Raw genomic sequence first — 23522 nt, forward strand, 5'->3', positions numbered from 1 at the left:
GAGGATGAGGAGCAGCAGCAGCAACAGTAACAGTAGAGAAGAAGGGTCAAGAGTGAAGTATTGTGCCCGGATAGTTAGGCCTTGAAAACTAGATAGGATGGCAAATATGGAGGCAACTGAAGTTTATTGGTCAGGTAAGTGACATGGTAAATATGGCACTTTAGATAATTTGGAAGCATTTGGAGCCTAGATAGGTTGGAAGGAGACCAGGTTGGGGCAGTGATCCAGACATGAAAGAGTGTGCCCCTGTATTGGGAAGGTAGGATACAATAGAAATAGAGAAGAAGGGACAGATAAATATGTGTGATATTTGGGGGGGGGGATGTTTATTGTGAAAGCAATATTACAGGAAATTAAAAACAGAATAAAAGGTATCCTAATTCTTACCACCCTAACACCCTGATTGTTTTCATTTCCCTGCCAGTCTTTATCTATAGGTATAGAGGATTGGCAGGGGTCTCATGATTATAATAACTGTGTAGATATAATTTTGTGTGTCCTGCTTCTCTTGTTTCACTAGGCATTTCTTGGTAAACAGTTTTTCCTGTTGCCATAAAGGCTTCCTCAGTAGTTATAAATTTTAATGGCTGCATAATATTTCACCAGCTTAATGTGCTCTAATTTGCTTAATCATTCCCAAATTGGTGGATAATTAGGTTTTTTCCAATTTCTTGCTATTATAAAGTAATGCTGCTGAAAAATTTTGAGCAGCTATAACCTTTTTCTAATTTTGAATTATCTCATTAAAAACAATTATACAGTGTTGCGATTACTAGTTAAAAGAAAATGAACATTCTTGTTGTTCTTGATTTATTTCCCAAACTGCTTTCCCTGAAGGTGTTTTACTCTGCCATTAGCAGTATATGAGAATACCAGTTTCCTGTAAAATTTGCCATCATGGAAAATTTTCTAATGAAGTAGGTTTAAATGGTACCTATTTTAATTTTAATTTGCTTACATTTATTATTCTGTTTTGAAAAATTTTCATGTATTTAATATTTGCATTGCTTCCCATGTGAATTGTTGGTCCAGATTATTTGCTCACAAATACATGACAACTTTTGAGAAAAAAAAAAAAGTAGAAAGAACTTAGTGATTGGAACTTGGGAAGAAAGGAGTTAAGCTAAAAAATAATTCTGAGCCCCAGTGACTTGGATAAAATTAATGACATATTGGGGGCAGGTGAGAAGGGGACCTGATTTGGTAGAAATGACAAGTTTGAGTTGGGATATGTTGAATTTAAAGTTAGCGAGAAAGACAGGGAAATGCTTTTGAGCAGGCTTGTTGATCACCTGGCCAACGAGAGTAGGATGAAGAAGAACAGCCAGCAAAGGAGATTGAAGGAGCAGGCGTCTGGAGTGGTAAGAAAAAGAAGTATGCCAGGGCACCATCACAGAAGATAAGGAGAGGACTGCTATTGGCTTTGGCAGTTTGGACTCACAAGTGAGCTTCAAGAAAGTAAACTTAGTAAAATGGTGGGCATAGAAAGGAGAAGGCATGATGGTCTGTAAAGGGAATGCATAGAGAAGAAATGCACACAGCTTTACACATCCTAAATTCACCCGTTTTAAGTGTACAATTCAGTGAATTTTGGTTAATTTGAAAATGGAAGTGTTAGTCACTCAGTTGTGTCCAACTCTTGGGACCCCATGGCTCCTCTGTCCATGGAATTTTCCAAACAAGAATACTAGAGGGTGCAGCCATTCCCTTCTCCAGAAGATGTTCCTGACTCAGGGATCGAACACTATGTAACCATCACCACAATCCAATTTTAGAACATGCCCATCTCCCTAAAAAGATCCCTTTTGCTCATTTCTGAAGTAAAAGTGAAGTGTTAGTCACTCAGTTGTGTCCGACTCTTTGCAACCCCATGGACTGTAGTCCGCCAGGCTCCTCTGTCCATGGAATTCTACAGGCAACAATACTAGAGTGTGTAGCCATTCCCTTCTCCAGAGGATCTTCCTGACCCAGGGATTGAACCCAGGTCTTCTGCATTGCAGGCAGATTTCTTACCATCTGAGCCACCAGGAAAACTCCTTGCTCATTTCTAGTGACTCTCTATTCCCAACCTCAGCCTCAAGCAACCACTAATGATTCCATTTATATGAAATGTAGAGGATAGGCAAATTCATAGAGATACAAAGTAGATTAGTATGTTGGTTGAGCCTGGTTGCTTGACCCTGAGGTTAGAAATAGAGAGTGATTGCTCATTTCTAGTCACTGTCTATTCCCAATCTCAGCATCAAGCAACCACTAATCTACTTTCAGTCTCTATTAATTTGCCTATCTTGTATATTTCATATAAATGGAATCATATAATATATGGGCTTTTGTGTCTGGCTTCTTTCACCTAGCATGCATTAGAAGTTCATCTTTAGTAACAGTAACAGTATTTCCTACTCTATTTTTTTCCAAATATTTCATTGTATGGACATACCACATTTTATTTATCCATTCATTTATTAATGGACATTGGATTGTTTCCACTTTTTAGCTACTGTGAATAATGCTGCCATGACTGTTCACATACAAATTTCTATGTGGACAGCTGTTTTAAATTCTCTTGAGTATTTAGGAGTAGAATTTCTGGGCCATATGATAACTCTGTTACCTTTTTAAGGAACTGCCTGTTTTCCAAAGTAGCTGTACCATTTTACACTTTCAACAACAAAATAGGAGGGTTTCAGTTTCTTTTCATTAATTTTAATGAAATGATTATATGTTACTGTGTGATTTGGAAAATAGTTTAAAATAAGAGTGCTTGAAAAGATATATCTTCATGTGAGAAATATCAATAACTTCAGATAGGCAGATGACACCACCCTTATGGCAGAAAGCTAAGAGGAACTAAAGAGCCTCTTGATGAAGGGGAGAGGAGAGTGAAAAAGCTGGCTTAAAACTCAACATTCAGAAAACTAAGATCATGGCATCCAGTCCCATTACTTCATGGCAAATAGATAGGCAAACAATGGAAACAGTGACAGACTTTATTTTCTTGTGCTCCAACATCACTGCAGATGGTGACTGCAGCCATGAAATTAAAAGACACTTGCTCCTTGGAAGGAAAGTTATGACCAACCTAGAGAGCATATTAAAAAGCAGAGACATTACTTTGCCAACAAAGGTCCGTCTAGTCAAACCTATGGTTTTTCCATTAGTCATGTATAGATGTGAGAGTTGGACCATAAAGAAAGCTGATCGCCGAAGAATTGATGCTTTTGAACTGTGGTGTTGGAGAAGACTCTTGAGAGTCCCTTGGACTGCAAGGAGATCAAATCAGTCAATCCTAAAGGAAATCAATCCTAAATATTCATTGGAAGGACTGATTCTGAAGTTGAATCTCCAATACTTTGGCAACCTGATGTGAAGAGCTGACTCATTAGAAAAGACCCTGATGCTGGGGAGGATTGAAGGTAGGAGGAGAAGTGGACAACAAAGGATGAGATGGCTGGATGGCATCACGAACTCAATGAACATGAGTTTGAACAAGCTCCGGGAGTTGGTGATGGACAGGAAGCCTGGCATGCTGCAGTCCATGGGGTCACAAAGAGTTGGACATAACTGAGCGACTGAACTGAACTGAAAAGACATTTATACATTTAAAACTGTCTAAAAAGAAGTTGGCTAAGAAAAGGAAGGTGAGAAATGGGGTGGTAGTTAGAGAGGGAAGAAAGGTTTAAATTAGTGGTTCTCAAAATGTAGTCCTAGGGCTTCCCTGGTGGTCTAGTGGTTAAGAATCTGCCTGCCAACGCAGGGGACATGGGTTCTATCCCTGATCCTGGAGGATCCCACATGCCACAGAGCAACTAAGCCCATGTGCCATAGCTACTGAGCCCATATTCCCTAGAGCCTGTGCCCTGCAACAAGAGAAGCCACTGCAATGAGAAGTCTGCCCAATGCAACTAGAGAGTAGCCCCCCTCACCATAAGTAGAGAAAGCCCTCAGGCAGCAACAAAGACCGAGTGCAGCCAAAAATAAATTAATTAATTAATTAACTAAAAAATGTAGTCCTAGGACCAACACCCTCAGTATCACCTAAGAACTGAAGTAGAAAGGAAAATTATTGGCCCCTACCCAGATCAACTGAATCAGAAACTGGGGCAACATGGCCCAGAGATGTGTGTTTTACAAGCCCTCCAGGCAATTCTGATATAAGCTAAATATGAGAACTTCTGGTTTAAGTGAACTTTTGATCAGGATTTGGGAAATTGGCTTAAGTTTAAAAACAGAAAGGGGAGGTCAATGGAAAGCTCATATTGATGCTGAATATGGAGCTGGCAGATCATAGTTTATGATCTCAAGGAAGATGAGAAGGCCTAGGAAAGGTCAAGGGCAAAGATGACATTTAAAGAGAAATTCTGATGGAGCTTCCAATTACCTTCCCCAGACTACACACACATTTTTAACTTTTCTTATGTCACTTCTACCCCACTTCAGTACTCTTGCCTGGAAAATCCCATGGATGGAGGAGCCTGGTAGGCTACAGTCCATGGGGTCACGAAGAGTTGCACACGACTGAGTGACTTCACTTTCACTTTTCACTTTCATGCATTGGAGAAGGAAATGGCAACCCACTCCAGTGTTCTTGCCTGGAGAATCCCAGGGACGGGGGAGCCTGGTGGGCTGCTGTCTATGGGGTTGCACAGAGTCAGATACAACTGAAGTGACTTAGCAGCAGCAGTAGCAGCATGTCACTTCTATCACAACTAGAATGATGAGTATAGGTGGGAAAATTAAATGTATATTCTTGAGCCACTCTGCCTGGAAGCCTGCAACAAAATTTAATTCCAGGTAGTTGTGCTCTTGGTTGTCTCCCTCCACTGTTATTTAGTTTGTGTGCAGAGAATGCAAATACATTTTAATATTAGCAGGAGGGGAAAAAATTGGTGAGTAGCTCTGCTGGGAGGAAAAGGTACATAAATGTGAAGTATTTAATAGCTCAAAGAAATTATTTTATGGATTATCTCTCTTGGTTTTCTGTACTTACAATTGCCTCCTGTGGTCTTTTCCATTTTTCCACTTTGCACAGACCTTTCAAATGTATAGGGTGTATATACACATATATAGCCACAGTTAATCCTCACAGCAACTCTGTGTGGTTAAGCCTTATTTTCCCAATTTGACTGATAAGGAAGCTAAGACTAAGGAAAGGTATTGCTATACTATTATTAATAACAACAACAAAAGGTATACTATCTAACATTTATTGTTTATTGTATATCAGGCACTGCTATAAGCATTTTCATGTGAATTATTTTATTTATTACTAACCATGACCCTATAAGATAGTTACCTTTTACTGACACAGTTTTAAAGGTGAAACTTATTCACAGATAGATTAAAGTCACTTGCCTAAGGTCAAACAAGCATCTGACTTCAGAGCCCATTACTTCTGGAATTATACAGCAAGTACATGACTAAATTGGAGCATTACCCAGGTTTTTCAGTTCTAGGCCTAGGGCTGTCTTCCTTCTTTTTATCATACCACATCATAAGCAGAGTGCGGACCATCCAGTACACATTTCCTGTTTGCCAATTGAATGAAAGAAAATGGGTAATTGAGAATTGAATCTCATTTCATTAGGTAGAGTACACTTTTCAGGAAGGCTTCACCAGCTAAGAAGAATGAAACCTTCAGAGGCAAGAAAGGATTTGTCAAAGACCATGACAAAGTGAATTTAAATACTTGGGTATTAATTTAATCCTGGCCACACAAAACTTATTCAAGGAAAATCAAGAAACTCTAATGGGAGAAATAAAGACATGAATAAATGCATAGCTATTCTCTGCTTCAATTTGGGAAGACTAATATAGTAATGATTACAATACTCCCTAAGTTAATATATAGATTTAATACACTACCGATTAGAGTCACTGTGGGATACTTTATAGAACTTGTCAAATTCATAGTGAAATTTATCTGAAAGAAAAAGTGGGCAGGAAGACCAAAGAATACATTTATTTGAAGAGGTAATGGTGGTAGACTTACCCTATCAGATTTTAAAGTTTGCCATAAAGTGACAGTTATTAAAACCATATGATAGTGGGTTGAAAAAATGTCAAACAGTGAAATTAAATAAAAAAGAGAGATTCTAGGAACAGATTCTAAGACTACAGAGCACATTGGAGGCAACTGTGAACTGCAGAAAGCAATCATCTTTCTTCAATAAATGTTGGGAACTGTAGGTATCAATATGGAGAATAATTAACTTAGAGCTGCAGCACATACAATACTCTATAGTATAAATTTCAGAAAGCAGACCAGTGGAATAGCATATTCATTCCAGTTATGGATGGAAGATAAATTTGTGCCTATTAAATGGAGGATATCATCAGAGACAAGATGGATGATTGTTATATAAAAGTTGGGGAAAGAAACTTTTGTACAACAAAATGTAATAAAAAGCTAAATAAGAGAATGAGAAAAATGTCTGGGGTCAGCATCACAGATAACAGTTGACTGTCCAAAAAATATAAAGAATGGATACAGATTATAGAAGGTCAGCTTTCAAATTCAGCTTCATAAAGGACAAAGAAAATAAACAGCCAATTTACACTTGAGGAAATAAAGACAGTAAAATCATTGCATGGAAAAGTACAACCTCTATACCAATTAAACAAGTACAAATAAAAACAACTTCAAGGTGTCACAATCAGCTTATTAAATTATTAACAGTTGATTGAAATTATAAATAGAAATTACAAAACCCTATCTTGACAAGACTTGAGGAAACAGTATGTGTTTCATGGAGCAGTATAAATTAGTTCAGTTTTCTTAAAAGACAATCTAGAAACATGTGACAAGAGTTATAAAACTGTAAATACTCCTTGATCTAGCATGCCCCCCAAGGAAGTAACCTAAAAAGAGAAAAGTAACTTGTTTAAAGATATTTGTAGTAGTGCTATTTATAATCATGGAAAAGATTTACCAATCTAATATATCATCATGTTGGTATAGAATATATCCGTTAACTATGATGGGTATACAAACATTGGGTCTTGCACAGATTTGACTATTTGTAATAATATTAACAACAAAAAAGGCTAAATTCTAAACCACATGTTGAATCTGATAGTAGCCATGTACAAAGAAGATTCAGAAAGGAATCTGGTAAAATGTAAACAGCTGGAGCTGAATGCGTGTGATGTTCTTTGGGTACTTGTCAACTTGCTGGAATTCATAACAAAAAAGAAAATCTGAAGAAGAGGCAACCCATATTGGTTTGATGTAGGCCTGCAAAGTTAAAGATCAAGGGCTTTGGAAAAATCCCTGTACCAATGACAGACAGTGTTACTTAGCAGCCATGCTTGATCTCTCTGTTAGCTAGAATTTGTTTTGCTAGAATTCTCCATCAGCTAGCATTTCTGCTTATCTGTCTTGACTTTTCTGAGGCGGTACATCACCAAGCCTCTGTGAATCTTCAAACTTGTCACCATCACTACAACATAGAACCTCTCCCTCCACTCCCACTAATGAACATTTTATTATCTGACTTAGAGCCATTACTTTCTCAAGACCTTTACATTGCTCTTCACTTCCATCATCAGCGCTAGTTGGCAAGTAGTTTGCATTACAGAGAAGCATTTTTTCTCTCTACCAGGGTTACTGTGCACCTGTGTACCTTGACAGCAAATAGAGACCCATCAAGCCACATTGACATGCGAATGCCAAGTGGTTGACTAGCCTCCCTCCTTTGCTTGGTGACTTGCCCTGCAAACCAGTATTATAATACCTTGCAAGTCAAATTCATACCCTTTGCATAATGATAAGTTACTACACTTCATGGACCTTTAGGGTTACTCTTAAAGGGTTAAAACCTCAAATGGTATATACATGCATGCCAAAGAACTACTCTATAATAATAATTGCCGTTCATAATTCAGCACCCAGATTGCCTTTTAAACTATTTGAGATAAAATTATGTTCTTTGTAACTTTGGTATTAAATCTATTCCCCTGTCTTTGAAATTCAATACCTTAACACCTGGTATCAGAGAAGGCAATGGCACCCCACTCCAGTACTCTTGCCTGGGGAATCCCATGGACGGAGGAGCCTGGTAGGCTACAGTCCATGGGGTTGCGAAGAGTCAGACACGACTGAGCGACCTCACTTTCACTTTTCACTTTCATGCATTGGAGAAGGAAATGGCAACCCACTCCAGTGTTCTTGCCTGGAGAATCCCAGGGACGGGGGAGCCTGGTGGGCTGCCGTCTATGGGGTCGCACAGAGTCGGACACGACTGAAGCGACTTAGCAGCAGCAGCAGCAGCAACACCTGGTATACATGGGCATTCAAATATACAAAAATTGCTCTCTCCCTCTGGCACATCCATTGTTTAACAGTGGTGGGGCACTGAATTTCCTTAAATAGCATCAAGATTCCCAGAGCTTTGTGGACCTCCAGTATACTCATTTTATTTTGTACATCTTCATCCCACTTGTCACATGGGTGGTATGTATATAGTTAATTAAATTTCCTTTTTGTTTTAAGAGTTTTTTAAAATGGGTTTATACCTCTTAAGATACTCTAGTAAGTTGGGAACCTGGAAAATAATGACTGATTAAAGCAGTGTATCTCAAAGTATGATTTGGGACCAGCAGTACCATCATCATTCTGAATATTGTTAAAAATAAAATTTCTACATCTTGCCTCAGATTTACCAAATCAGAAATTCTGGGCATAGGACTGAGCCACCTGTGTTTTAATAAGCCTTCCAGGTGATTCTGATGCATGTTTAAATGTCAGAACCACTGGCTATTAGAGAATAGAGCCTCAATAACCTCAGGCAGCCTGATCTTCTGTTAAATTGTGCTGGTGGATATCAAACCCGCCTGACATCTCAACAATACATTATGTACACTTAAAATGTCTTTTATTAAATCTTTTGAGAAGGTTATGAGAATGCTGAAGAGTCAGCATGTTGTGCTGGCATAAACCATGGGCATTGGAGTCAGATGGACCTTGGCTGTAACTTCTCCCAGCTGCTTACGTTGTTTAACCTCCCTGAGTCTCATTTCTAACATGGGCAAGAGAATGCTCAAGCCACAAGATTGTCTCAAGGATGAAATGAGATCAAGTCTGTTAACTGTCCAGCCCTGTGCCTGACACATGATGGACTTTGAGTAAACAAGAGCGATCACTACCCTCCGTTAGCACCATGTTTGTGACACTACATAGAATTCAGAGGAATAATGGGAAAACCTTGAAAACTCCAAGCTGGGATCATTGGAGAGAAGGATCTAAGCTTCACCCAAGATAGCCACAATAAAGCAAGGACTTCTCAGATCTCTTCAAAGGACACTTTGCACCAGACTCCTGGGGGCTGTATCATGCCAGGGCAAATCATGCCACTTGTGTTTGCTGTTACCAGACTAATTGTTCCTTACTTGAAGTTCTGTGGCCCCAGAGGTGGAGAAGGGTGGCAACAATAAGCGTTTTGGGCCCTTCTCCCTCCCTGTGTAGCCTCCTTGTGTCTCACTTCCTGGATCTTGCAAATATTTCCTTCAGCAATAAGCTGGGAGTGGCTATTTCTCTTGGAGCAGTCGTATCTTTTAGCTCCTGAGAAAGGGGGAAGGGGAGATGGAGCTGGAACTGTGCCATCTCGCGGCTGAGATCCTGGAATGCCAAGCTATTGTGGTGAGGTTAAAAATAAAAATTCCAAACAAGAAAGCTTCAAAAGGCCAAAGGAGGCAGGAGGAGATTTTTTCAGCCTCTGCAAATATTAGTTTTCATTTTCAATTACTATGAACCCCTCCCCAAAGAAGATTGTAACAAAAGGGGAAAATCTATTTATCAGAAGCACAGTCTACCTGTGCCAAGAGGAAAAGAGAATAACAGCCCAGGACTTGGCACATGATTTGCTTTTGTTTTTGAGATGTAGTCTCCTTGGCTGGTGTCAGCAAAGCCCTTTCTCAGACTTAGCTTTCATGCTTCCTCCCCTCTCTTCAGCAAGGAGCCAAAGTCTTTGAGAACACCTTGTGATGAATGTAGTGTGAGTACCTTTTGCCTAACTCCAGGAGTCCTTGCTTCAGTGTGATTGTCCCTTGGAGCCAAATAAGGCAAGTTCCAGTCCAGACACTACTACTACTCAGTAGCTGGTAAAATTAATTACCCTTTCTAAGCTTCAGGATCCTCATTTTCAAACTGGCAGTAATGGCATAGTTACTTCAGTGAGCTTGTATGAAAAGTAATAGAAATACATAGGCAGAAGTGCCTACAACAGTGCCTGACACATAGCAAGCAATAAGTAAGTAACCATAGTTCTTTTTCCTTAATGAAGTTCCTTATCCTCCACTCTAGGGAAGAATCCTTACTTGTTTGCAAAGAAAACTGTAGATTTCTATGCATATAGGGCCTCTAGAGAACACTGTTCTTGGCTTGAGCCTGAAACACTTCAGTGGAAGCCTCCCATTCACCAGTCTAGGGCTTCCCGTGGCACTAGTGGTAAAGAACTCACTTGCCAATGCAGGAGATGTAAGAGACTCAGATCATGATCAAACCCATGTTTGATCCCTGGGTCAGGAAGATCTGCTGGAGAAGCGAATGGCAACCCACTCCTGTATTCTTGCCTGGAGCATCCTATGGACAGAGGAGCCTGGCGGGCTATGGGTCATGGGGTCGCAAAGAGTCGGGCAGGACTGATGTGACTTAGCATACATACATTCACCAGTCTACTTCAGTTGTTAGTGCCTGGAAAGCAAGGACTATGGGTTTTGCTCCCCTTAGATCTGGTCATCTTGCACAGTGTAATACTGAATGACAGCTTGGAATGACGTATATACACATTGGCCCAGCTGATCTCTTTGAGGGCAGTCCTTACCCTTTTCTGGAGTCTTGCCTATTTCTGCTCCCCTCATGTAAGTGACTCTAAAAGGTTTAGGCTGCCCTTACACAGGCCATGTTGGTGGGAGGGATGTGCTTTTCAAATTCGAATTTATGCAGAGAATAGCAATGTCCAGGTTGCCTTGCTGGAGCCCCATGCCACGGATAGTGTTATAGTGCCATGGATTGGGTCACTGAATGTTCCTACAAGACTGTGCTCTTTTCTTCCAACTGGTTCTGGAGTTGGCTACTTAGAGGTTAATTCTGTAAGGCTGACATAACTAATTAATGCCTAAACAAAAAACAACCTAGAATATCTAGTCTTGTTGATCTTCACGCTGCTTTTAAGCCTAAACTTGGCTTTTATTCTCTCTCCTTTTTAAGTAGTTGAAAAGAGTGAGTAAATGAACCTATGGTTAAAATCCTTGTTAATCTAGTGCCTCCTGGCTCAGCAACCATGTATCTGAGCTAAGACCCAAGTTCTCTTGGTTTCTTGGCTATTGAGTAGGGCTGAACATTAACCAGAGGATGGTGCAGTTCAACTCTCTTGATAAGAACAAGGAGTAGGGCTGAAGCATACAGAAGTGAAGGTTGTACACTGCACAGTTTGTATAATCATTTGCAGGGACCCTGAGTAAGTGACTTCACTCTAACAATAAGTATCCTAGTCATATCCGACTCTTTGTGACTCCATAGACTGTTCCCTGCCAGGCTCCTCTGTTCATGGAATTCTCCAGGCAAGAATAGCATTCAGTTCAGTTCAGTCGCTCAGTCGTGGCTGACTCTTTGCGACCTCATGAATCACAGCATGCCAGGCCTCCCTGTCCATCACCAACTCCCGGAGTTCACTCAAAGTCACGTCCATCGAATCAGTGATGCCATCCAGCCATCTCATCCTCTGTCGTCCCCTTCTCCTCCTGCCCCCAATCCCTCCCAGCATCAGAGTTTTTTCCAATGAGTCACCTCTTCACATGAGGTGGCCAAAGTACTGGAGTTTCAGCTTTAGCATCATTCCTTCCAAAGAACACCCAGGACTGATCTCTTTTAGAATGGACTGGTAGGATCTCCTTGCAGTCCAAGGGACTCTCAAGAGTCTTCTCCAACACCACAGTTCAAAAGCATCAATTCTTCAGCGCTCAGCTTTCTTCACAGTCCAACTCTCACATCCATACATGGCTACTAGAAAAACCATAGCCTTGACTAGATGGACCTTTGTTGGCAAAGTAATGTCTCTGCTTTTGAATATGCTATCTAGGTTGGTCATAACTTTCCTTCCAAGGAGTAAGCATCTTTTAATTTCATGGCTGCAATCACCATCTGCAGTGATTTTGGAGCCCAAAAAAATAAAGTCTGACACTGTTTCCACTGTTTCCCCATCTATTTGCCATGAAGTGATGGGACCAGATGCCATGATCTTCGTTTTCTGAATGTTGAGCTTTAAGCCAACATTTTCACTCTCCACTTTCACTTTCATCAAGAGGCTTTTTAGTTCCTCTTCACTTTCTGCCATAAGGGTGGTGTCATCTGCATATCTGAGGTTATTGATATTTCTCCCGGCAATCTTGATTCCAGCTTGTGCTTCTTCCAGCCCAGCATTTCTCATGATGTACTCTGCATAGAAGTTAAATAAGCAGGGTGACAATATACAACCTTGAGGTACTCCTTTTCCTATTTGGAACCAGTCTGTTGTTCCATGTCCAGTTCTAACTGTTGCTTCCTGACCTGCATATAGGTTTCTCAAGAGGCAGGTCAGGTGGTCTGGTATTCCCATCTCTTTCAGAATTTTCCACAGTTTATTGTGATTCACACAGTCAAAGGCTTTGGCATAGTCAGTAAAGCAGAAATAGATGTTTTTATGGAACTCTCTTGCTTTTTCGATGATCCAGCGGATGTTGGCAATTTGATCTCTGGTTCCTCTGCCTTTACTAAATCCAGCTTGAACATCTGGAAGTTCACAGTTCATGTATTGCTGAAGCCTGGCTTGGAGAATTTTGAGCATTACAAGTGTGTGAGATGAGTGCACTTGTGTGGTAGTTTGAGCATTCTCTGGCATTGCCTTTCTTTGGGATTGGAATGAAAACTGACCTTTTCCAGTCCTGTGACCACTGCTGAGTTTTCCATATTTGCTGACATATTGAGTGCAGCACTTTCACAGCATCATCTTTCAGGATTTGAAATAGCTCAACTGGAATTCCATCACCTCCACTAGCTTTGTTCGTAGTGATGCTTTCTAAGGCCCACTTGACTTCACATTCCAGGATGTCTGGCTCTAGGTGAGTGATCACACCATTGTGATTATCTTGGTCGTGAAAATCTTTTTTATACAGTTCTTCTGTGTATTCTTGCCACCTCTTAATATCTTCTGCTTCTGTTAGGTCCATACCATTTCTGTCCTTTATCGAGCCCATCTTTGCATGAAATGTTCATGGTTCTGTCATTTATGAATCACCTTTGCATGTACCTAGCATCATTGCTAGATCCTTTTTATATGGTTAATCCTCACAGCAGCTTTGTAAGATAGATATTTTACTAAAACTGAGATAAATAAACTTTGCTCAAGGTCACAAAACTTTTGGGTTCTGGAGACAGATTTTTAAATTTTACTGGAAGTCAGACTCAAGTCTTTCTAAACACTGTGTTCTTTCCACTCTGCTTTGTTGTCTTCCCTGTGCCCTGGGAAGGAAAGAGTGGTAAATTTAATGACTATCACAAAACAGGGTTATTTCTCACCAGAGCAGCAGGACATTGACCCCACCAGAACCTTTGGAGATGTTGCTTTCACTATCTGCATCTCGTAAGATCTAGATTGGAGATGAAGGTGGGGAAAAGTGGGAGAGGCAAAGACAGAAGGTAGGAATGTCTGTGCTGAGGGCTGGGGCACATACTATATAGATGGGAAGCCAACCTAACTGGAACAAGTAACTCTATCCCCAAACCTCTTCCCCCAAACCACGACACTCTCATCTTTTTCACCCTGGATCTTTATAGAAACAAAGATACTATAGAAATAGTATGACCCCTGAAATTATTGATATTAGAATATTAGAATCCCTTGGGGCAGTTGTTTATAGATTCCTGAGGTATTAAATCTCAATTTTTAGAGGTGGAGCCGAGGAATTTGCATGTTAAACAACATCTTCAGGTAATTCCAATTAAGAGCTACTTTCATTAGGAGCAACTGCCCCAGACCAATGGTTTCCAACTTTTTGGATCATGCACCCTTCTCAGAAAAGGTCTTTTGAACCTTTAATACGTGTTGGTAGTTTATTAATAAATTCCTTATATCTGCTAATGTTCTAATATTTCTGTTTTACATGCAAAATGGTGAGTTTTGCATTAGTATTCTTCGATGAAAATAATCTCTGGTTTTCCTTTATGTATGTTCTAGTCGCTGGGTTTTGGTGTTGATGTTATACAGGATTCTTTTCATCTCCCTTTATTCTCTAGATTCCAAAATCTAGAAAGGGTAAATAGCATATGGGTTGTCTGGTGCTTAAGGTTGGTAGAATTAACACTGGTGGCTCAGACAGTAAAGAATCTGCCTACAATGCAGGAGACCTGGGTTCGATTCCTGGGTCAAGAAGATCCCCTGCGGAAGGGAATGACTACCCACTCCAGTATTGTATTGTTGCCTGGAGAATTCCATGGACAGAGGAGCCTGGTGGGCTACAGTCCATGGGGTTGCAAAGAGCTGGGCATGACTGAGTGACTAGCACTTTTACTTTCTTTCAGAATTAACACAAGACCATGGGAGTATAGGGCTTCCCCTGTGGCTCAGCTGGTAAAGAATCCACCTGCAGTGTGGGAGACCTGGGCCCGATTCCTGCGGTGGGAAGATCCCCTAGAGAAGGGAAAGGCTACCCAGTCCAGTATTCTGGCCTAGAGGATTCCATGGAATGTACAGTCCATGGGGTCCCAAAGAGTCAGACATAACTGAGCGACTTTCACTTCACTCACATGGGAGTATGCTATCTTTTGGTCAAATTTATCAATTTTTTTTCCTATGGTAACTGGTGGTTTAGATATTTTCATTTTTCTGGAATCAGTTTTGGTAATTTTTGTTTTTCTAGAAAACTATTCTAAGTTTTCAAATTTGTTTTCATAAAGTAGATCAAAGTGTTCTCTTACTGTTTTCATTTAGTCTGTAGCTCTGGTTATTTGTCCATTTCTAATTTTGTGCATTTAGGGTTTTTAATTAGCAAGTGGATAATCTGTTTTATGGTTTTTTCTTTTAAAGAAAGTTGTTGGCTTTAATTATTAGTTCTAACATTTGTTTTCTAGTGTATTAATTTCTGCCACTAGATTTATTTGCTTAGTTCTATTTTTGTGTCTCTTAACCTTCTTTTGTTGAAAGCATAATTCATTTATTTTGTTTTTATGTATTAATGTATTTAAGACTATCATTTTCTTAACCATTGCTTTAATCATCCATATTCTCTCACTTCTGATATTTTCATTATTGTTATTTTCTAGGTAGTCTACAATTTTAGATTGTCTCCTTTTTTACTAGAGTGGAGGATATTTTCTCCCTTTCATTTTCTATGTGCTAGAAATATTTGTTTTTCATTAATTTTTAATGTTATTGTATTGTGACTAGATACAAGTCTGTGTGTATTAGTCGCTCAGTCATGTCTGACTCTTTGTGACCCCATGGACTGTAGCCCGCCAGGTTTATCTATCCATGGGATTCTCCAGGCAAGAGTACTGGAGTGGGTTGCCATTTCCTTCTCCAGGGGATCTTTCCTCCTCAGGGATAGAAACCAGGTCTCCTGTATTGCAGGTGAATTCTTTACTGCCTGAGCTACAGTAGTAGCTCTTCTACTTCTACTTTTTGGTTTTATATGTAGTCAATAAAAAAAATTTTAATGGGCCCTTAAAAAGAAAGTAGAGTCTGTTTTTGGTATATGAAGAAATTTAGATTTTTTTTTCATTACCTTTTGACTATCATATCTGTCATCAGCTGAAACAGTCTCATATTTTGTTTCTGCTTTTTTCTACCTATACATTTTCTATATTTTTGCTTTATGAATTTTGATGCTATATTACTTGGTACATAAAGATTCAGGATAATTAGATTTTGTCTTTTTTAATCATTAATATTATAGTGTCCTTCTTTGTCTTGTTTATTACTTTTTGCCTTTAATTCAACATTTTAAAAATTATATGAGTATCATGGCCCCTGGAATTTTTTTAATTACCTCATTTATTAAATATTTATGAATGCCTACTATGTGCCAGGCACTAGGTATCAGATGAATGACACACACAAGATCTCTGCCCTTGTGGGAATGTATGCTCTGAGAAAAACAAAACAGAAAAAGGATAATTAAGGATAAGTTGTCTCTATTTTAGATTAGGTGGTCAGAAAAGACCTGTCCACCTGATAGCATTTATCATCCTATTACTTCCCACTCACCGTCTTGTTTGTTTGCTTCCTGACCAGGGGAAATGGCAGGTGGAACAGTTTGTACACAAGGAATTTTTATAATCTTAAGAAGCTAGAGGTGGGCTAAGGTCCAAATGAGAATAGAATGGGGAATGTGTGGCTATGAATTTCTGATCCACATGAGGGATGAGCTAGCCAGGATGGGGACTGGAAATGAGGGGAGTGAAGGAGATTTTGCTTTCCATTCTGTCTCATTTTGGCCACCATTATGTGTATTATTATTTTTAAGGAAATATTTTCAGGCTCCAACATGACTACTGAATGGGTATTCTGTCTGATGGTTTAATTCAACTGCTGGAATTTCCTGTCAGGAGGCAGTACTTAGCATGATGCTGATTGCTCACAGGCTAAAGCAGGAAACCAGATCTTCTGGCTTAGAGAGTTTAACTCTTCAAACTCTGAGACTAAAGAGATGTCCTTTGCTTTGGTCATTCTTTATTATACCGAAGTTTGACTTTTTATACATATTTAAGTAAACCTAGACTTCTTTTCCTTGGATATACTTTTCTATTACAAGATGAGAATTTCTTATTTCACCTCACAAGTGACAGATTTTAAGTTTTCTGATAGTTTTTTTCTTATAAGTATATAATATATACATATATAACACATATATTAACATTTTATACACACCCCCCCTTAACTCTTGAATCTGGAATTTATTTTGATATATAATATATGGTACAGCTTCAAATAACACTGCTCCTCTGCTATTGTCTCAAAAATATATTAATACATCTTTATCTTCTTGTTATGGAAGGTGAATTATACATTTTTATAGTTTGATATTAAATATGTCTCTGGACTTTCAATTCCATTCTATTAATCAGTAAAACACTGTTTTAATTACAATTGCTTTATATTATGCTTAATGCCTTACTTAGCTCCCATTCTTCTGTAGCAAAGTATACATTTTATTATACAGTAGTCCTCCCTTATCTGTGGGGGATACATTCCAGGACCCTCAGTGGATACCTGAAAACACGGATAGTGCTGAGCCCTGTATATACTATGTTTTTTTCCTATACATATATACCTATGATAAAGTTTAATTGGGTGGTGTGTGTTAGTCACTCAGTTGTGTCCAACTCTTTGAGACTCCCACTATAGCCTGCCAGGCTCTTCCGTCCATGGAATTCTCCAGGCAAGAATACTGGAGTGGGTAGCCATTTCCTTCTCCAAGGGGAATTAGGCAGAGTAAGGGATTGACAATAATAATTAATAATACAATAGAACGTTATAGACATATTCTACAATAAAAGTTAGGTGAATTCTGTCTCTCTCCTTGATCAACTTCTCAACTCTGCCAGAAACATGGCAGTGGCTTCTTCATTGGCAGATGCAGCCTTTCCAGTAACTTTTATGTTTTTCAGTACAAACCTATTCCTGAGTCTTTATAACCATCCCTTACTTACAGTAGTCACTTATTTCAGGGAATCCCTTGCTGAAGTGTTCATATAGGTTTCATGTTTTCTGGTGTAACACGTTGCTGTCAGCCAGAACATGTTTTCCATTTATGTCTTGCATCCACAAATTTAATGCCCTTTCATCTTAACTGAACCCTTCTCACGCACTGTGGCCACAACTTTTGCACTTTGAGGTATGATAGCAGAATGAGCACATTTTTTTTTCCTTTCTCATAATTTGACAGATAGAAGATTCATTCTTACTATAGATCTTAGCAACCTCAGCGTATGATTTGTTCCCTTTCTTTATTAAGTCAAGAACTTTCACCTTTTCACTTAAAGGAAGATCTTTATGGTTTCTCTTTGGCAGATCTAAATTGCCAGCATCACTACTCTTGGGCTTTAGGGCCATTATTAAGTAAAATAAGGGTTACTTCTACACAAGCACTGTGATACTGTGACAGATAACCTAGATAGCTACCAAGTGGCTAATGGGTGGGATCCACTGGACAAAGGGATGATTTACATCCTGGACAGGATGGAGCAGGACAGATAGAGATTTTATCACACTACTCAGAATAGCACACAATTTAAAAGTTTTAGTTGTTTATTTTGGGAATTTTACATTTACTGTTTTTTGGACTGTGGTTGAATATAGGTAACTGAAACCATGGAAAGTGAAACAGTGGGTAAACGGGGATTGTTGTATCTTTCTTTATTTTGCAACTTAACAAAAAACATTCTACAGTTAAAAATTCCTGTTGAAAATTCTGTTTAGAATTGCATTAGAAGGGTATATTTAAAATCCAAAATAGCAGATACTTCTGGATGGCCTTCTTGATGTTTTTTGGCATGAGAACATGGACAGAAAGTATACATGCCAAATTCATGATATAGCTTGTGTGTAGAGAGGCAGCAGGGTTATAGAAGTAGGGGGTGAAACAAAGGGGTATTATTTATTTATTTTAAAAATTCATGGGGAATTCCCTGGTGGTCCAGTGGTTAAGACTCTGCCTTCCAATGCAAGGGACATGAGTTCAATCCCTGGTCAGGGAACTGAGATCCCACATGCTGCACTGTATGGTCAAAGCAATCAATGAATAAAATTTAAAAACTAAAAATCATGAAACATAGATGGCAACATATTAAAATATCTTAATTCTGGGAAGTAGGTGGGGATATTTATTATAGCAGTCTCTGTATATTTTAAAACATTTGAAATGTTTCACAGTTAAAACAAAAACAAATGTAGCAGGATAACCACACTTGCAAGCCCCAGAACACTGCACATTCAATCTGAGTGAGTGGGGTGGTGTGTATATCCAGACTTTGGAGCAAGACTCTCCATGTTTAAATCCTAGTTCTGCCACTTACTGCTAATAGCTCTGTGACCCAGAGCAACGACTAGGTTATAATTATAATAGCTACTTCCTAGGCTTGTTGTGAGGATTAAAGAAGTTAAGACATGGAAATCGCTTAAAACCATGTCTGGCACCTGGATGTTAGCTATCAATGTTATATATCATATATTAGTATTACTAATATTATTTTTTTAATCCCCCTCATTTTTTTATAATTTTATTTTATTTAACTTTACAATATTGTATTGGTTTTGCCATATATCAAAATGAATCTGCCACAGGTATACATGTGTTCCCCATCCTGAACCCTCCTCCCTCCTCCCTCCCCATACCATCCCTCTGGGTCGTCCCAGTGCACCAGCCCCAAGCATCCAGTATCGTGCATCGAACCTAGACTGGCGACTCGTTTCATATATGATATTATACATGTTTCAATGCCATTCTCCCAAATCATCCCACCCTCTCCCTTATATGGAATTTAGAAAGATGGTAACAATAACCCTGTATACGAGACAGCAAAAGAGACACTGATGTACAGAACAGTATTACTAATATTATTACATTTACTACCTATATTATATTGTTTTGTTGCCATTTTAAAATTTACATAAATGAGGTTATCTAAAGTGATGGGACCATCTGCAGTGTGCTTGTTTTATCCAGTCTTCATCTGCTGTTTTGCAGGGAAATGGCTCATTCCAAGGCTAGCTTTTCATGGGCAACCCCATTCCATCCTTGCCTTGAGAACCCAGCACTGGACTTGTCAAACTACCGAGCAGTCTCTTCTCTTGACCTCCTTGGAGACTTTAAGCACTCCTCCAAAAAAACAGAGGAAACCTCCGTTTATGAAGAGGAGAGCTCCCTAGCCTCCATGCCTCGCCCGCTGCGCAGCCGTGCCTTCTCAGAAAGCCACATCACCCTGGATCCTCAGAGTTCCCAGGTCTGGGAGCAGCATAGGAAGGAGCTCTTCAACAAAGTTGATGAGACCCAGCCAGATGCTCTGGGTGCCAGGAAGAAGGCCTTTCCTCCTCCTCGTCCTCCTCCTCCCAACTGGGAGAAGTACAGGCTCTTCCGTGCAGCCCAGCAACAGCAACAGCAACAGCAGCAAAAGCAGCAGCAGCAAGAGGAGGAAGAAGAGGAGGAGGAGGAAGAGGAAGAAGAAGAGGAGGAAGGGGTAGAGGAGGAGGAAGAAGAGGAGGAAGCGGGGGAGGAGGAGGAGCTGCCACCCCAGTATTTCAGTTCAGAAACCACTGGTTCCGGTGCCCTCCATCCTGAGGAGGTTCTGGAGCAGCCCCAGCTTCCGGCCTTTGGCCACCTGGAGGCCCCAAGGCAGGGCTCACAAAGCCTCCCAGCAGAGCCAGAATCCTTTGCTCTGCGTTCCAGTGATTTCCTGCCTCCAGTAAGGGGCCACTTGGGCTCTCAAGCTGAAAAGGCTCAACCCCCTTGTTATTATGGCATTGGTGGGCTTTGGAGGACATCAGAGCAGGAGACCACTGATTCCAAGTAAGTGCTTATGAAAGACATTAGGTCCCTGAAGAGGGGGCAGCATGAGTTTGAATTCCATCTCCACCATTTGCCAGCTGTATGACCTTCGACTGGTCAATTAAACTATTCCCAGTCTCATTTTTTCTCACCTGGAAAATGGGCATGATTCTACCTATTTCACATGGTTCTTGTGAGAATGAGGATAATCCACGTAAAGGACATAACCCCATGCTTAGCACATAGTAGGTGCTCAGTAGGTGGCTCAGATGATAAAGAATCTGCCTGCAATGCAGGAGACCCAGGTTTGATCTCTGTGTCAGGAAGATCCCCTGAAGAAGGGCATGGCTACCCACTCCAGTATTCTTGTGTGGAGAATCCCATGGGGTCACAAAGAGTCGGAGTGACTAACTGAGCGACTAACCCTATCCCTAAATAGCACTATTGAGATACTGTATTTATCATTTCTAGTTTGTCTTTAAGGTACTCATCAGTTTCTGGCCCCTGAGGGAGAAGGCATTAAGCCTTTGTTGCCTATTCCAGAAGCCTGGTTCAAGTCCTCTTCTGCCTTTTCTTTTGCTTGCTCTCTAGAATAAATCGCCAGCTCACAACCTGACTGCCTGGGCTTCTAAACTCTTCCCCTGTGCCCAGTATCAAAGGTGTTCCTGGAGTTGACCATTCCTTACAACAGCCAAAGGCATTCTTTTCACCTTCCACTTTATTCATCACCCCACCCTTACTTCCTCTGCCTCTTTCCTCTGAAGCATTTGCTTCAGTGAGCAAATGGTACTACCAAAAGTGGTAGTTGACAGAGTTAGCTGTCTGGGAAGAGAGGCTGAAGCAGGAGTGTAGTCTGACTGGAGAACTGTTCCCTTCACCGTGCCCATGCTCAGCAGCATGCCCCACACTGTGTGGTTGTCCTCTGTGCTCCAAAACAAGAGCTTTGACATTCAGTTCTGCCAGTCCTCCTGCAGAGAGCTCCACCCACTCTCTGCAGGAGGTGGGGATAAGGGGCAGGTGTCTATCCTTTAAGTGCTTTCCTTAAATAACATTACAGAAGGAACTTGCCTGAGTTTTGTTGCTATTAGAAGTACCTTGTTATTGTGTCTTTTACTGATAGACAAATCTGTTAATTGATTATCTGGAGCTGCTGGGGCTAAGTCGCTTCAGTCGTGTCAGACTCTGTGCAACCCCATAGACGGCAGCCCACCAGACTCCACTGTCCCTGGGATTCTCCAGGCAAGAACACTGGAGTGGGTGGCCATTTCCTTCTCCAATGCATGAAAGTGAAAAGTGAAAGTGACGTCGCTCAGTTGTGTCCGACTCCTAGCGACCCCATGGGCTGCAGCCTACTAGGCTCCTCCGTCCATGGGATTTTCCAGGCAAGAGTGCTGGAGTGGGGTGCCATTGCCTTCTCCATATCTGGAGCTAGCTGAGAAGTTTTCCAGCCTCACATGCCACAAGCCCAGCACTTACAGGGCCTGGCTCCCAGACATGGAGATCTCTTATCAGATCTCTAATGGCTCTTTCTCAAGCTGCCCATCTATCTGAAAGCATTCTTATTGTAATTAGAGAGCATCATGGAGTTTCCATGATCTATAGTGAACTTTGTTATGAGTAAGAAATAAGGTTTTATCATTTTAACCCAATGAGATTTCTAGGTTGTTTATTTATTACAACAGTGATATAGCCCAAAGTTAATAATACAACACAGATGGGGTTTTGATCCTGAACCCAAGTTCTAGTATTAACCACTTGATTCCCCATCTCACTGATTATGATAGAAATTGCAGCTCCTTGAATACCTAAGGCTACTTTTAAAATCCTGTGCTCTAGGTCTTCTAATAATTTTATAAGTACCTAATATTCTATTAAACCCCATTCTTTGAAAATACACAAAAGAAAGCTTTGTGGAAAGTGACTGTGGATTGTTATCTATCACAGCAGGGAAAAGGTAAGCCAACATAGCACATAATCGACACTTAATATTTTGGAAGAGGGAATGAATAAATGAATGAATGAATACGTATTAAGCATATGCTATATGCCAGACACTGCTTGTCATTTTAAATCTATTATTTCAGTGAATCCTCCCAATGACCCTATGAGCCCTTATCCTTATTTGACAAATAATGAAACTAAAGCTGAGTAAAATAAGGGACTACTTAACTCTGAATTACACAGAAAAGACTCAAAGCCAGATCTGACTCTAAAAATCTATGCTTCTTTTGCCATTCTGGGCAGCCCCTCTCAGGGAGCTCTGGTTCCTGCAGTAGCCAGGCCTTCACTTAGATCTCATGTCTCCTAGAAGGCAATGTGCACCAGAGGTAGTAAAGCCCCAGGCTTACCCCTTCCAGCCTCCTAGTCCTTCGTCTCTATGTACTTCCGTTCACTGTGGCACCTTGTCCAGAGAGAAGGAAATTGCTAGTACTAGGGATTTTATAACTTAGTCCACAGATTTGTTTTTGCTTAATGACTGCGGGATGTGAGGGGAAACATTTGCACAAAAACCTGGCTTGTGGTGGCAAAAAATCAATTATATATGCTTCTTTGAGTGATGGAGATTTAAGGAACATCATTTCCAACATAGCTAATATTTCATTGCCTGTTCTCTGTGTGCCAAGTATTGTTCTAAGCACTTTTGTGTATTGACTGACTTAATCTTCACAACAAACCTATGAAATAGATACCATTAGTCTCCTACATTTTTTTTTTAGATGAGGAAAGTGAAGCACAGGGATATAAAGTAAGTTGCAGAAGATCATAAGTAGCCAGAACCCAGATTGTCTGGCTCACTGTGCCCACTGCATCACCCCAGGAACTCCTCAAGAAGATCCTATTCCAGGCCCTCAGAGAGCACAGAGTCCTACCCAGCAGGAAGTTTTTAAGGTTTTATAAGAGAAAGTAGTACTAAGGGCAAGTAGATGTGTAATATTTTGAATCTAAAATGTAAAAAAAAAAAGAAAAGAAAGACATCCTAATTTCAGCCAAATTAAACTAGAGTA

General features: G+C 40.2%; 1 protein-coding gene across 5 annotated transcripts in view; it reads left to right on the top strand.

Annotated features, from left to right (window-relative positions):
• The window catches only part of SHROOM4 (shroom family member 4), a 246323-nt gene that overhangs the window by 213185 nt on the left and 9616 nt on the right, over window positions 1-23522 (top strand). For all 5 annotated transcript variants that reach the window (XM_006059480.4, XM_006059482.4, XM_006059481.4 and 2 more), the window contains one exon: window positions 19720-20538. In XM_006059480.4, the coding sequence (XP_006059542.4) occupies window positions 19720-20538 (819 nt within the window). The remainder of the gene's footprint in view (window positions 1-19719; window positions 20539-23522) is intronic.

This window comes from Bubalus bubalis, chromosome X, assembly GCF_019923935.1.
Source record: "Bubalus bubalis isolate 160015118507 breed Murrah chromosome X, NDDB_SH_1, whole genome shotgun sequence".
NCBI classification, from domain to species: domain Eukaryota; kingdom Metazoa; phylum Chordata; class Mammalia; order Artiodactyla; family Bovidae; genus Bubalus; species Bubalus bubalis.